At 54.6% G+C, this 12,801-nt stretch overlaps 1 protein-coding gene across 2 annotated transcripts; it reads left to right on the forward strand.

Annotated features, from left to right (window-relative positions):
- The first annotated feature begins 6 nt into the window (after positions 1-6).
- Positions 7-12,785, forward strand: AANAT (aralkylamine N-acetyltransferase). Of its 2 annotated transcripts, XM_056505887.1 has the most exons (4): positions 7-54; positions 10,041-10,329; positions 11,084-11,238; positions 11,837-12,785. In XM_056505887.1, exons 2-4 carry the CDS (start codon positions 10,173-10,175, stop codon positions 12,140-12,142), a joined length of 618 nt encoding a protein of 205 aa, XP_056361862.1. In that variant the 5' UTR covers positions 7-54; positions 10,041-10,172; the 3' UTR covers positions 12,143-12,785. The 2 variants fall into 2 exon arrangements, with proteins under 2 accessions (XP_056361862.1, XP_056361861.1); XM_056505886.1 differs by lacking the exon at positions 7-54 and having other exon boundaries at positions 9,913-10,329.
- The last annotated feature ends 16 nt before the right edge of the window (positions 12,786-12,801 follow it).

The raw sequence follows: 12,801 nt of genomic DNA on the forward strand, positions 1-12,801 counted from the left end.
GGGGCGGGGCCAGCGGGGACCACGCCCAGAGCGGCAGCAGGCCACGCCCACAGCGTGAGGGGAGAGCGTGAGGGGAGAGCGTGAGGGGAGGGCCCGGGGCGGGGGCCGCGCTGCGTTACCGGCCCCGGGAACGGGGGGGGCTGCGCCGTCTGCTGATCGCCGGGAATCAGGGCATTGCATCATCGTCCCCGGGCGTGCGGGACTGCATCGTCCCCAGGGATGGGGGGCCGCGCTGCGCCATTGGCTCCGGGGATGGGGGGTGTGTGGGGGGGCTGGATCGTCCTCTAATCCCCAGGGATAGGGGGATTGCATCATCGTCTCCAAGAATGGGGGGGGGCTGCATGCTCCTCTGACCCACAGGGATGTGGGGCTGCTCTGCATCATCCCCAAGGATGGAGGGGGGCAGCATCACCATCATCCCCAGGGGTGGGGGGGAGGTTGCATTGCATCATCCCCAGGGAGGGGGGGCTGCACTACATCATCCCCTGGTGCCCAGGGATGGGGGGGCTGCACTGCATCATCCCCTGGTGCCCAGGGGATGGGGGGCTGCACTGCATTGTCCCTGAGCCCCACTGCACTGCATCATCCCCCAGTTCTCAGTCACTGTGGGCTGCAATGCATCATCTCCCACTCCCCAGTGATGGGGCTGTGCTGTTTTCAGATCCATCTGCCCAGGCACAGGGGGGCTCCACCCTGGCACTTGGCACTGCTCTATGCTGGGAGGTGCTCTCCAGCTGACATCAAAGCCTGGTCTTGCTTTTCATGGCTCCTGGAAACCTCATTAGGGTGTGCAAATGAGCCAAATATTTGGCTTCATTGACTCTAAGGATTTTTCCCCTCTGTCTGCAGAGATTTTGTAAATAGAAAAGTTTTTTTAAGCAGGTCCTGCTGCTCTGGCAGGCAAAGGACTAAAGGAATCCAAAATAGCCTTCATTGCTTATCTTTTACCACAACACATCCTGCCTCTTCTCTCCCTAAACCTTCCTGCCTGTGCAGCATTGGCTTGAATATCAAGAAAATGCCTGAAATCCTCAGCCTAATTTGTTCTCTTGCAGAAAAGACCCCAGGGGCAGCAGAGCAGTGTTTTCCCTCTTGCCCTCTCCCTCCCAGACTGCTCTGCCTTGGCTGCATCAACCAGCTGGCTTTCAGTCCAAGGTTTCTCCTTTTAGAAAAAACAACCAGGATAAAAGTCTGCCCATGCTCACCTCCTAAATTCTGGAACCCTCTCCTCAAGAATGGGATTTTCCAATCTTGCAAAAAGCCCTGAAGCCCTGGGAAGCAGCTGAGAAGAGGCTGGGGAAGGCAGTGTGTGGGTGATAGTGCATGGGGAGCTCTGCCCAGCTCCTCACTACCCCTGGGTTTGGGAGGCAGGGCAGCAGGATGCTCGAAGGGATGGAGAAGTACAAACAATTCCTGTCCTGCCTCCAAATCAGGGAGCTGCAGGCAGTGAAGCCTTCCAGCCCATCTTCTCCCAGGCCACCCCAGCATTTAATCATTCCTCACAGCATCCTGTTAATCACAAAGGCAGTGTGTTGATGTGATTCCTTGCTGGAGCATTTTTTTCTTCAGCTCCAGGGATAAGAAGCAGAATAGAGCTAAAAGGGACCATTCAGTGGCTTAATAGCAGTATGCCCCATAGGAAAAGGCAGTTTAAATATCCAGTCAGTGTCACTGTGGGTTTACAGATGTTTCTAGGGATATTCTCCTGAGAATACAGACCTGTGCTCCTGGGAGTACAGACCTGCATCCACATGCCCTGACCTCTGAAGTGGATAAGGTGTAGGGTTGATAGACAGCATTCAGAACTTCTAGAGCTCATGAGTGCCTCTGCCATGAGGATTTCACCCTCTGACCATCGCTGTGCTGGAGTGGGGAGTATGACACATCTCCCCAGGGTGTTCATCCAGCCCATCTGGAGCTGTGGACAAGGCACCAACCCTTCTCCCTCTGTAGTCAGGGAGAATTGTGCTTTTATGGAAGCAGAATCAGGCCTTTGAGAAAGGCAGAAGGTGCCCTTTGACTTCATTTAATCTGATGCCACGTCTCCTCGAGGTTTCAAAGCAGAGCTTTATCCAGCACAGTGATGCTCCTCATCATCTCCTTAATGTACATTGCAACAGCCACTAATAAAATATAGATACAGTAATGTGCCACAATCATGTGTGGAGATGGAAGCTGTCCCTCTTCAGGGCAATTATGTGCTGAAGAGCAGTGGTGGGATTTCAGGTAGCCACAAATAGCCATGAAAACAATCACATTATACCCCTGACCAAGCTCACGGCAGGGGGATTATAATGGGGACAAGCCAGGGCTTTTTGCTCGTTAGCAGGAGTCGAGCTGGGTGTGTTTTTGTACTCTGATCCCAGCTGGAGCTCTGATATGCTTCCATCAGGAAGTGGCACTGAAGGACGACTGATTGCTTTTTTAGGACACAACAGCCCAGGGCCTGGGCTGTCACAATATTGCTGTCCTTCAGATTTTACTGTGCCTGGGTGTCAAGATGAGCATCTCCTATTTAATATCACTATTCAGGGTGTCCACTGAGGCACCTCTGCAAGTCCACAGCACCCAGCAAAACACACAGGACTTCTGCAAAGTGACACGTGTCAAGCAGCCTCCCTGCCCAGTTTAGGGACAATTCTTGCTGGTAAGGCTGTTTTGAGTAGGGATGGCCTTTACTCTGCAGGAGAACATCCTCCCTGGAACCAAGCTGTCCCTGTGATCTAACCACCTTATGGCACTTAGGTTAGATCACCAGCATCTCCCTGCTAAGATACTGCTGCTCAGAGGGTGTGTCAGAATGCCTGGAGGGTGCCAGAATACCCAGAGGGTGCCAAGATGCCCAGCAGGTGCTGTAATACCCAGGACACCCTTTATCTCCCTGTAGAGAAAGTGGTGAAAATCAAGCCCTGTCCTTCCTCCTTGATTCTCTCACAGGGCATCTTTGCAGAGGCTCTGCAGGTTTTAAGGGGCAGGTGCTGGGGAGCCTGCCAGGTACTGGGGATACCCACAGGATACAAGGAGGCATGGCAGGTGCCAAGGGTGCCAGCAGGGTAGCAGGATGTCTGTTGGGTGTGTCAGGCTCTGGGATGTCCATAGGGACTGGAATGATCGGGATGTTCACTGGGGATTCCCGGAGGGTGCCGAGTGCCCAAGGGTACCGCGATGCCGGTAGGTGCTCAGAGTCCCGCGATGCGCTCTCGGTGCCGGTGCCAATGCCGGGCTGTCACGGGGCTCTGGTGCCACCTCGTGGGCTGTCGCCTCCCGGCGGCTCCGGTCTGGCGGAGGGTGCGGGCGACACCGGCCCGTGGCTCCGCAGGGGCAGCAGCTCCGCTCGGGGCCCCGGGGCTGCAGCCGGACTGAGCGCTCCACCTCCCTCTGCTCCGCTCTGCAGCCGCTCCTTGGCCAATCTTCCCAGTATTTGCCTCTTTTGCTGCTTCGCAGAGGCACAGAGTCCCTGTGCTTTTCCTGCTGGGAAGAGCTGGTGCCTTCAGGAAAGGTCTTTCAGAGCAGCTCGTGTCAAAGGGAATGCCTCCAGATCCTCCCACAGGGAGAGTTGGGGGTTTATTTTCATCATCACGCAGACAAACAGCTCAGCAGGAGTCCCTGTGTCCCCATTAACATCAGGGAACAGAAACATGAGCAAGTGATGCAGCATATGGCAATCCTTCATCCTGTCTCTGTGATCCCAGAGAGCCTCCCGAGGCTGGGTGGGCAGGGAATGAGATGGCCTGTGAGATCCCTTCAAGCCATTCTGTGATCCTGCAGGAATCCTGATTTCCCAGCCCTTCCCCTCTCTGTTGTGCTGCCCTGACCAAACACTGCTGGCTCTCCTACAAAAACCTCAGAGCAGCATCATCTTCTACATGAACAACTCCATGTGAGCACAATCCTCCTCTGCTCCCTCCTTTCACCCTTTTCACTGACACCAAGATCTCAGAACACCCTTAAAGGGGCTGGTCCAGGCTCAGCCTTGCTCTCCAGGATTTTTCTTCCCCGTGGGTGGCATCTGGTCCCCACCATCTCACCTGCTCTCAGTACAGTGTGCCAGGGTCAGGGCTGGATCGAGGGCAGCACAGCTCCTATAAGCAGCAGGATGCCCCAACAATTGCCAGACTGCTGGAATCTCCTCTTTCCAAAGCCAGACTGGCTCTAAACTGCTTAGAGGTATGGATCTGGAGGGTGGGGCTGCCTTTGCTGAGCTCCTTGCCACCTGCCTGGCCCTCTCCTCCCAGAGAAGCTCCTCAGCCCCCACTGACCCCCTTCCCCCCAAGGACTGTGCCATGAGTGGCTGTGACCTAGTTACAAACCCCAGACCACAGAGAGGAGAGGAGGTTAATCACCAGCAGTGCTGTGCTCCACGCAGGGGACAAAAGAGGTCCTGGCTGGGTCCTGGCACCCAATCTGCTGCTTTTGGCTGAGGTTGCCATGGCCAAGCAGACATGGCTGAAACTGTCTGGCAGACTTGTTTGTTCTCCTTTCTCAAAGGTAGAAGAGCAGCAAGATGCACCAGCCCTGCAAAGGCATGTGTTTATCTACTGCAGGTCAGAGCCAGAGTTCAAAGCCTTTTCCCCTAACCATTGCAGAGAACCCAAACAAGCTGTGAAGTAGCATCCTTTTATCCTTTCATCCCTTCCCCAGCTCCCTGAGAGAGTCTGTGGAAAGAATCAGTCCCGCCACTGGTGAGCCAAAGGGAATATGCCAGAGGAAAGACATATACATGTATATTTGCATGTTATTCATATTATATATATACATATATAAACACTTCAGAGCACAGAGCAGAACTAACCCCTCCAGGGCCTGTTCATAGCGTGGAGCTGGGAGCTGGCCACCCTCCATAGCAGCCTTGTATTTCTATTTTGAAAGAGCAGCAGCTGGCAGGTTCCTAAACCACAATGTCCTGCTCCAGAGGAAAGGCTGGAAGCACGCCGGCTTCTCAGGGGCTGCTGGTGAATTAAAACCACTCCTGGCAGCTTGAGAGGGAGAACTGGGGGATAGAAGCAGCAGGTGGGCAACCGGGCAAGTGCTGAGAATAACTAGTGTGTCCAGAGAGCCACATCCTGCTGGGAAGTTAGAGCAACAAGCACCAGCACGAGTGATGAAAAGGAAGGAGGTGAGGGAGAAGGAAATCAGAGCCCACAGCTGACCTTGCAGTAATGCCAAACTGCAGAGCCCTGCTGTTAGGTCATTGTCAGGAGAAAAGCATCACCCTCCTGGAAATGTGGGTCCCTATGGCTAAGCCAGAGGAAGGTGCTAAACAGGGATGTAAACAACGTCCAGCTTGGGAATTATGCAATTACGTGAGCCTGAGAGAGAGACCTCTCCAACGGCGTCACACAGGGAAGGATCCCGATGCCATCTGAATCCCGTGATGGCAGACCCTGCCTCAAAGCCGGGGCTGCAGACACCACAAGCAGCTTAATCCGCTGAGCACCGGGATAATGGGGCACGGCGGGGCTGGAGGCACAGCAGGGCGCAGCTGAGGAGCCCCCGAGCTGCCTGTGCGTGGCTTCATTCCCAAGCCCCGGCAGAGGGGGGGCCAAGCCGTGATTCATCTGCCTCCCACATGTCGCCCCTCGCTGCAAATCCTCCCCGGAGATAATTGCTGTCTTCCTGAGTGGGTACTCCAACAGAGGGACCAGCCCGGCTGCGGGGCCGCCGTGACAGCTCGGGGCTCTTTGAAGATGCTGAGAGAGCTGCTAAATATGCAAATCTAGGCGCACTGCTGTGGCTCTAATTTAATGGAGTTGTTGACCCTCTGCAGCTGTGTGGGAGCAGGAAGAGACAGACCCAGCTAAAACTGTGGAATGCGGCATCCCTGATTGACTATTCTAGACAGGGGATTGACTATTCCAACCTCTGCTCTGCTGGGCTGTTTTAATGGCTAGGAGTTGCTCCAAAATGCCATTTCTTAAGAGCAAAAAGCTGCTGGGTCATATTTTTGTTTCGATTCCATGAAAAAACTTAAAAGAGAGAGATAAGGGCATAGCTCCAGGTCATTTTTGCCCATGGCTGGAAGCTAAAGCAGGTCCAGAGCTGCCCTGGAAATGTCTCCAGTGGAGCAAAGCCAGCTCTGCCTCCTGCTCCAGGCTTCTTTCAGGGCTGCATCTGGTTCCCAATGATAATGATTATGCCAACATCATGCTCCTGCCTGGGATAATCTCCCTTTTATTACACGTGTCCTGGTGGGGACAAACATTACTGGTTCTGCCTGTCCAGTTTCTTATGTAACAGCACCCAGGGACAGAGGGCTGCATGGGGGAGAGATGCTTGATTTTTGGAATAAGCTTCTTGGACAAGAAACCTTAGGTCTGACTCCCCATCCTACAAGGAGTCAGCTGATTCCCTTGAGAATCTGCTCCCTGCTCAAGCCCAAGCACTGATCATGCCTGGCACAACCAGCAGCCTCCCCATCCTTCCCCAAATGAAGCTCATCCACTCTGGGCAGGGCTGCCTTTGGCTTCCTATGGGCTTCTGATGCTGTTGGAGAGGTCAGGATGAGGCACAGGACAGTGCTCCCTTTTCTGGCTAAGTCCCTTGCTCGCAGAGCAGAGCAATCAGCTAAATGCTCTAAACGCTTTATCCCTCTGCAGCCAGGGAAAAAAAAAAACAACAAAAAACCCACCAAACCCTGAAGTGATCCCTTTGCTGGCCTGATACCTTAAAGCCTCTCACCTCTCCCTGTCTTTCATCGGAGTTTAAACTCCTTAGAATGTCATCACGTGCACCATGAATAACAAATATATATAAGCAGGGGCTGTGGAGGATACAGCAGACAGAGGAGGGGAGGCAAAACCCCAGATCCTCCTCTCCTGCCAGCACAGAGACGGCAGCCCCGGAGGCAGGCGGGCAGGGAGCGGCTCGGGTCCCGGCTGGTAAGCACCCACATTCCTGACACATCCCGGGGGTACTGACTGCCTCGGGGACAGCTGCGGGACCCCTGGCCACTGCGACTTGCTCCTGTATCCCAGACGGCAGGGTGGGAGGTTGGGAGCTTAGCTTGCTGAGAAGTGGTTTTGGCACAGGGAAGGGTGTGACTCTCGTCTCAGTCCCTGTCTCACCCCTACACTTCCAACACGTGCTCCAAAACCCAGCTGCAGGGACTCTTCTCCCTGAAACCCTCCGTGTTCTGGATGTGGGAAGAACTTGAGCTCTTTTGCACAGAGCATTTGACTTTAAGACTGGGTGAATAACTCTGCGCTGTCAACTAATTTAAAAAATCCAGCTCCAGACCCAGGCAGACAATGCATAATTTGATAAAAGATGCACCTGCCTATTTACCTGTGAACATCTCTCTGGACTATGGGGATGCTCTGATTTCTGGTGCACAAACACAAGTGATGGCAGGAAAAATTTACAGAGCAAGCTCTTAGTTCACTGCTATGACACACAAACAGAGTGGGCTCATCTCAGGCAGGTCTGGCAAGGAGTCACAGCACAAAACTCAGCCTGGAGTATAAGTGACCTGAATGAATACAGGAGGCTTTGCTGGAGCATCAGAGGACAGATGGGCCATGGAGAGACAATTTTCCTCATCACTGTTTCTCACTTACTCTGGGACTTGGGCAGAATTTCCTTCACTTCTGAAGGTTTGATGCTTCCCATGGTACCCCCATGGCTGTACAGGGCTCGTGGTTTCCTCCAGAGGTGAGGATCACTTTTGTTTCCTCTGTGCTCTTCAGGTTCTATGCACCCCCCCTCCCCAGAAGACCTTCCACTCTATAGGGAGCTGAGAAGCAAAGCAAGAAGTTAATTTCCAGAAAACAAACATAAATATATCATCCCTTCAGCTGTATAACCTGGGTTGCCAGGAATAACGTGCTGGAGGAGAAAAAAATACAAGGAAAACAAGCAAGGAGTGACCTTTTCCCTTCCCTGACTACTGCTCCAGGGTGATATTAGCTGGGGTCTCAGGCAATTTCTAAAAATAGCTGGAGGGATCTGATTGCCCTTTCCCAGTTTTACCTAATGGGATTGGAGCAGCCACTTAAACACAAAGTTTTGAACCCTTCAGCTCTGTGGATGTCCCTGTAGAGACTTCCTGTGACTCAGTAGATTCCAGCCTTCATATGCTTCATTGCTCCTGGACAGGGAGCACTGAATGGTGGCTGTTGGAAAGCCAGCACCCCTGAGCAATGTGAGCTGGTGGAAGATGTCTCTTCTCACTGCAGGGGGGGAACTACTTTTAACAGCCCTTTCCAACCCAAACTATTCTATGATTCCACAATCTAGCTCCATAATTCCCATGGCAACTGAAATGCTGGCCCTGCCTGAGGCCATATTCAATGGCCCTCCTGCCCTGCCATCCCTGCACAGCCTGATCCAGCAGCATCTCCCCAGCATCACCCCCAGAACTCACCCCAGGCACTCAGCACCCCCCAGGATCATACCACCACTGCATTTTCAAGGTCCCCTGAGCTTACCCTCTTGCCTACTCCGGGATTTATTCATGTAGATGAGTCCCTAATCCAATTAATAGGATGAGGAGTTCCAGAAGATTTTATAATAAGGTCTACAAACACTACACACACCCCCTACTCTCTCAGCACCCCACTTTCCCTGCCAGCTCACCCAGTTTCACTTCCCTCCTGCAGGAGCATGAGCCACCCATTCCCAGCATGAGTTCAGTCAGCTCTTGGTGACTGGAATGAGCACTGGGATACTAAATAATTCTCCTGACAAGGAAACCCTCTCTCCCTGATGGATCTGATCCCTCAGATGTATAAACCAGCAATTCATTGAAAATAAATCCCAAGACCACCCTGACTCACCTCAGACTGGATAAGACTGGCATTTCAAGCATCCAGTCCTTGGCATTTTGGGATGGAAAATTCCCAGCTTGCGCCAGTTGTGCCCGGTGCAATGTTTGTGCTGGTAATGCTTTTGTTTCCATAAATCCTATTAGCTGGAGGCAAGCCTATAATTAGCAGGGAAAGCCAGCACCTCTGAAACAATAATCAAAAATGACCCAGCTTTACTCTGGCCTCCCTGGAAATTGCTTGCATATTGGTCTGAGTTTGGCTGGATGGTTGAATGGATGGCTCTGATAGCCATCCCCACTATTTCTGTCTGCAGGATGCATGTGCTTAGTGAAGTTATTCACTAGTTATAGAACCAGTTTGTGGTTCTCTCTGGGTTTATTAACTCAGTTCACTCACATGTGAAAGCAGAGGCAGATTGAAGCTACAGGCTCTGATCCAGGTCAAGGGATTTGTCTGGGCTGTGCAGAACGGGTGCTGCCAGATGACCTTGGTGACCCTCTTGGGGGAACCTGTGTTGAAGGTGGAATGTCCTGACCTGGGCTGTGTTTGGTGGGATCAGGCTACCCAAAGCTCCTGGGGCAGGGGGCAAAACCTGAGGGCACCTCACAGGAAGGACACCCTAGGCTTTCAGCCTCAGTCACCTGCTCAGCCCTGCCAGGGACCCCTCTGTGGGCGTGGACATGACCTAAGAAGCCAAGACAGGTTGAGCTGTGTCACTCACCTGTTCAGTGAGTCAGAGAAGGGGGTAAATCCTGCAGCTTGTGCCTGCCAGGTGTGTCCCTGCCAGGGCACCTCTGTGGCCTGGCACTGACCTCTTTCTGCAGCACAGCTGTGCTGTTCCAAGAACACTAGAGCACTAGAGGGAACTTTCACACAGATAATACTTGTTTTACAGCTCTTGGCTTCCCGCAGGCACATCCCACCCTGCCTGTCCCCGGGGCAGCAGCTGGACTTGCTCCAGGGCTCTCTTGCCCATCCCACTGCCTGTGGCTATCACGGGCTGGGCTGTGCTGGGCAGGATGCTCAGCCCCCCACCTGCTCCAGCTCTAACAGCTCTGACCCTTCTCCCTGCCCTGTCCCACCACCTGGATCACTGTGCTTGTGTCTCCCTGGCCCTGGGGTTTGCTCAGCTCCCAGCCGGTGCCACCCTCCTGTGCTCCCCAGCTCCCAGCCAGGGCAGCAGGGGTCACTGTGGGCGGGTGTTTGCTGTGTGCACACACACACAGATCCACAGGAAAGGGGGACAAGCACCCTAATGCTGTCTGTGACCAACAGATACTTCTGCTGGCCGAGAGTGCTGGAGGAGCTCGGCTGGAATAAAGGGTGCGGGAGCCGGCAGAGGCTGCCCCGAGCAGAGGGAGCGGTGGGAAGCCAGGCAGGAGGAAGAAGAGGAGGAGGAGGAGGAGGATGTCGGCGCTCAGCGCGTTGCCCTTCCTGAAGCCGGTGCACCTGCGCTCGCCCCGCAGCTCGCCCGGGGGCCAGCGCCGGCACACGCTGCCCGCCAGCGAGTTCCGCTGCCTCAGCCCCGAGGACGCCGTCAGCGTGTTCGAGATCGAGCGCGAAGGTAAGGGGCACCGGGGAGACCTCTGGAGGCATCAGCTGGAGCCCTTTGCATCTGTTTCCAGCTCTGTTTCCAGTCTCTTGTGCTCCTTGCAATGGCGAATTCCCCTCTGTGCCCTCGCGGGTGGGATGCTGTGGCTGTGACTTGTGGCCAGGCCACCACGGGCTCCCTAGTGAGGTGGAGGGACTGCGGTTATTGAGCTGGAGAGCCACGGCCTCAGCTCACCCTGGGATGGGGATGGTGGGAGGTGATGCTGAGGAGGACCAGGGGGGTGAGGGGCAGCTCTCCCAAAACAAACCTGTGAAACACGGTAGGAAAAAGGGAAGTGGGAGGAAGGACACCATGCTCTGCCCCTACTGAACAGGGGCTCTTTGAGGTGTCACCCTGGCCACCTTTCCCATTTCCTTCACTATAGGATCCCTCACCCAGACTCACCCAGCCTATTTCTCCGTCCTCTGCAAGGACAGGGGCAGCCAGGGAGATGCTGAGACAGAGGGTTCAATTCAGCATCCACTTCTGTAGCTCTGGAATCAGCAGAGTGAGGTCACTGGGCCATGGGGGTAACTGCTTTTGGAGAAGCAGAACTGCTCCCTGGAACCATCTGTGTCCCTCAGAACTCCTTTAGACCAGCAGGCAGCAGGACACATGCCATCTCTCCCCATCACATCTCACTTTCCCTCCCATACATCAGTGCTGGGAGTTTTTCTGGTTGGGTGTGCTGTGTCTCTCTCACTGTGATCACCACTGCCCCCTCCAGCCTTTATATCTGTTTCTGGGGACTGTCCCCTGCACCTGGATGAGATCCGCCACTTCCTGAACCTGTGCCCGGAGCTGTCCCTCGGCTGGTTTGAGGAAGGGCGGCTCGTGGCATTCATCATCGGCTCCCTCTGGGACCAGGAGAGGCTCAGCCAGGTACGACCCAGTCCCTCCCACTTTGTGCACTGCCACACACTCAAAGTGAATGGGATGGCAAGTAGTGCAGGGAAATGGACCAAAACTTGATAAAATTACTCCTAAAAACATCCTGAAATCACGGAGGAAAGGAAATAAAAGAGCCTGTTGAGAGATTGCTAAAAAAATAATGGAAAATTCTGAAACCTAGTGAAAACACTAAAAGCGAATGGGATGACAAGAAGTGCAGGGGTATGGACCAAAGCTTGCCCAAATGATGCTCATTGAAATCGCAGGATTTCATTCCCATTCCTGAAAGGAAGAATTTCCTAGCCTGGGGACTAGGAGAAGCTCCCTGGGGCCCTGAGGCTACTCCCAAAATCTTCTCCCAGGACTAACTGCTACAGGGCTGCTCTGGTGGAAATCAACCTCCTCATTAATTAATTTAAACGGCGCTGTTAAAAAATATGCCAAGTAATTCCCCTCAACATCCATTTTAAAATGAAAAACTTCCGAGCACGATGGGGGGAGGTGAACAGAGATGGGGGGAGGTGTGCACCCTGATTTTTTGGGGTGCAAAGAAGCAGGATGGGACTGCTAACCGCTGTCCCCCCGGCAGGCAGCGCTGACCCTGCACAAGCCGCAGGGCTCGGCCGTGCACATCCACGTGCTGGCCGTGCACCGCACCGTGCGCCAGCAGGGCAAGGGCTCCATCCTGATGTGGCGCTACCTGCAGCACCTGCGCTGCCTGCCCTTCGCCCGCCGCGCCCTGCTCATGTGCCAGCACTTCCTCGTGCCCTTCTACCAGAAGTGCGGCTTCCAGGCGCTGGGGCCGTGCCAGGTGAGCGTGGGGGAGCTGGCCTTCGTGGAGATGCAGCACGCCGTGCGGGGACACGCCTTCATGCGCAGGAACAGCGGCTGCTGAGGGCCCTCGGCTCCGGCCTGCCCGGGGGATGAGAGGCTGCAGCCCCTCTGCAGCCCCTCTGCTGTGATCCACCTTCCCCGGCTGGCCCTGGCCACAGCTACTCCCTCTGCCACATCAACCCGGCCCCATCCCATCCCTGCAGGGCTGGGCACAGAAATTCCTGCTGGGAACACAAAATCCCTGGGCTCTGCTTTAGCCAGGGCTGTGCTGGCAGGTCTGGGTGGGCTGCAGGGCCATGAGCCCCCTGGGATGGAAAGGCTTTGCCCTGGGAATGGCTGGGGGCTCTGCTGGTTTGTGGGCACTGCAGTTTGCTGAGATACACTGCAAACACGTGCCCCAGCCTGGCACCCTCCCACCATCACCACCGCGAGTGGAGCACACCACGGCCAAGCCCTCCCTGAGCAGCCCCCAGAGCAGGCAGGGGCCCTGGCAGCCACCCCCTGCCCGCAGACATCCTTCCAGACCCCTTGGAGCACATTCCCAGCCCACAGCCATCCTCAGCAGCACACTGCAGAGCCTCCCCAGGGAACCAGTCCAAACCATTTGGTCCTCCTTGTCACAGAATCACAACCAGTTCAGGACAAGCCTTCTGCAAACAACTCAGGTTGTTGGAAAGCAACCAATAAAGATGTGGTAATTTTCTACACAGCCTGTGTGTG

This window comes from Oenanthe melanoleuca, chromosome 18 (genome assembly GCF_029582105.1).
Source record: "Oenanthe melanoleuca isolate GR-GAL-2019-014 chromosome 18, OMel1.0, whole genome shotgun sequence".
NCBI lineage: Eukaryota > Metazoa > Chordata > Aves > Passeriformes > Muscicapidae > Oenanthe > Oenanthe melanoleuca.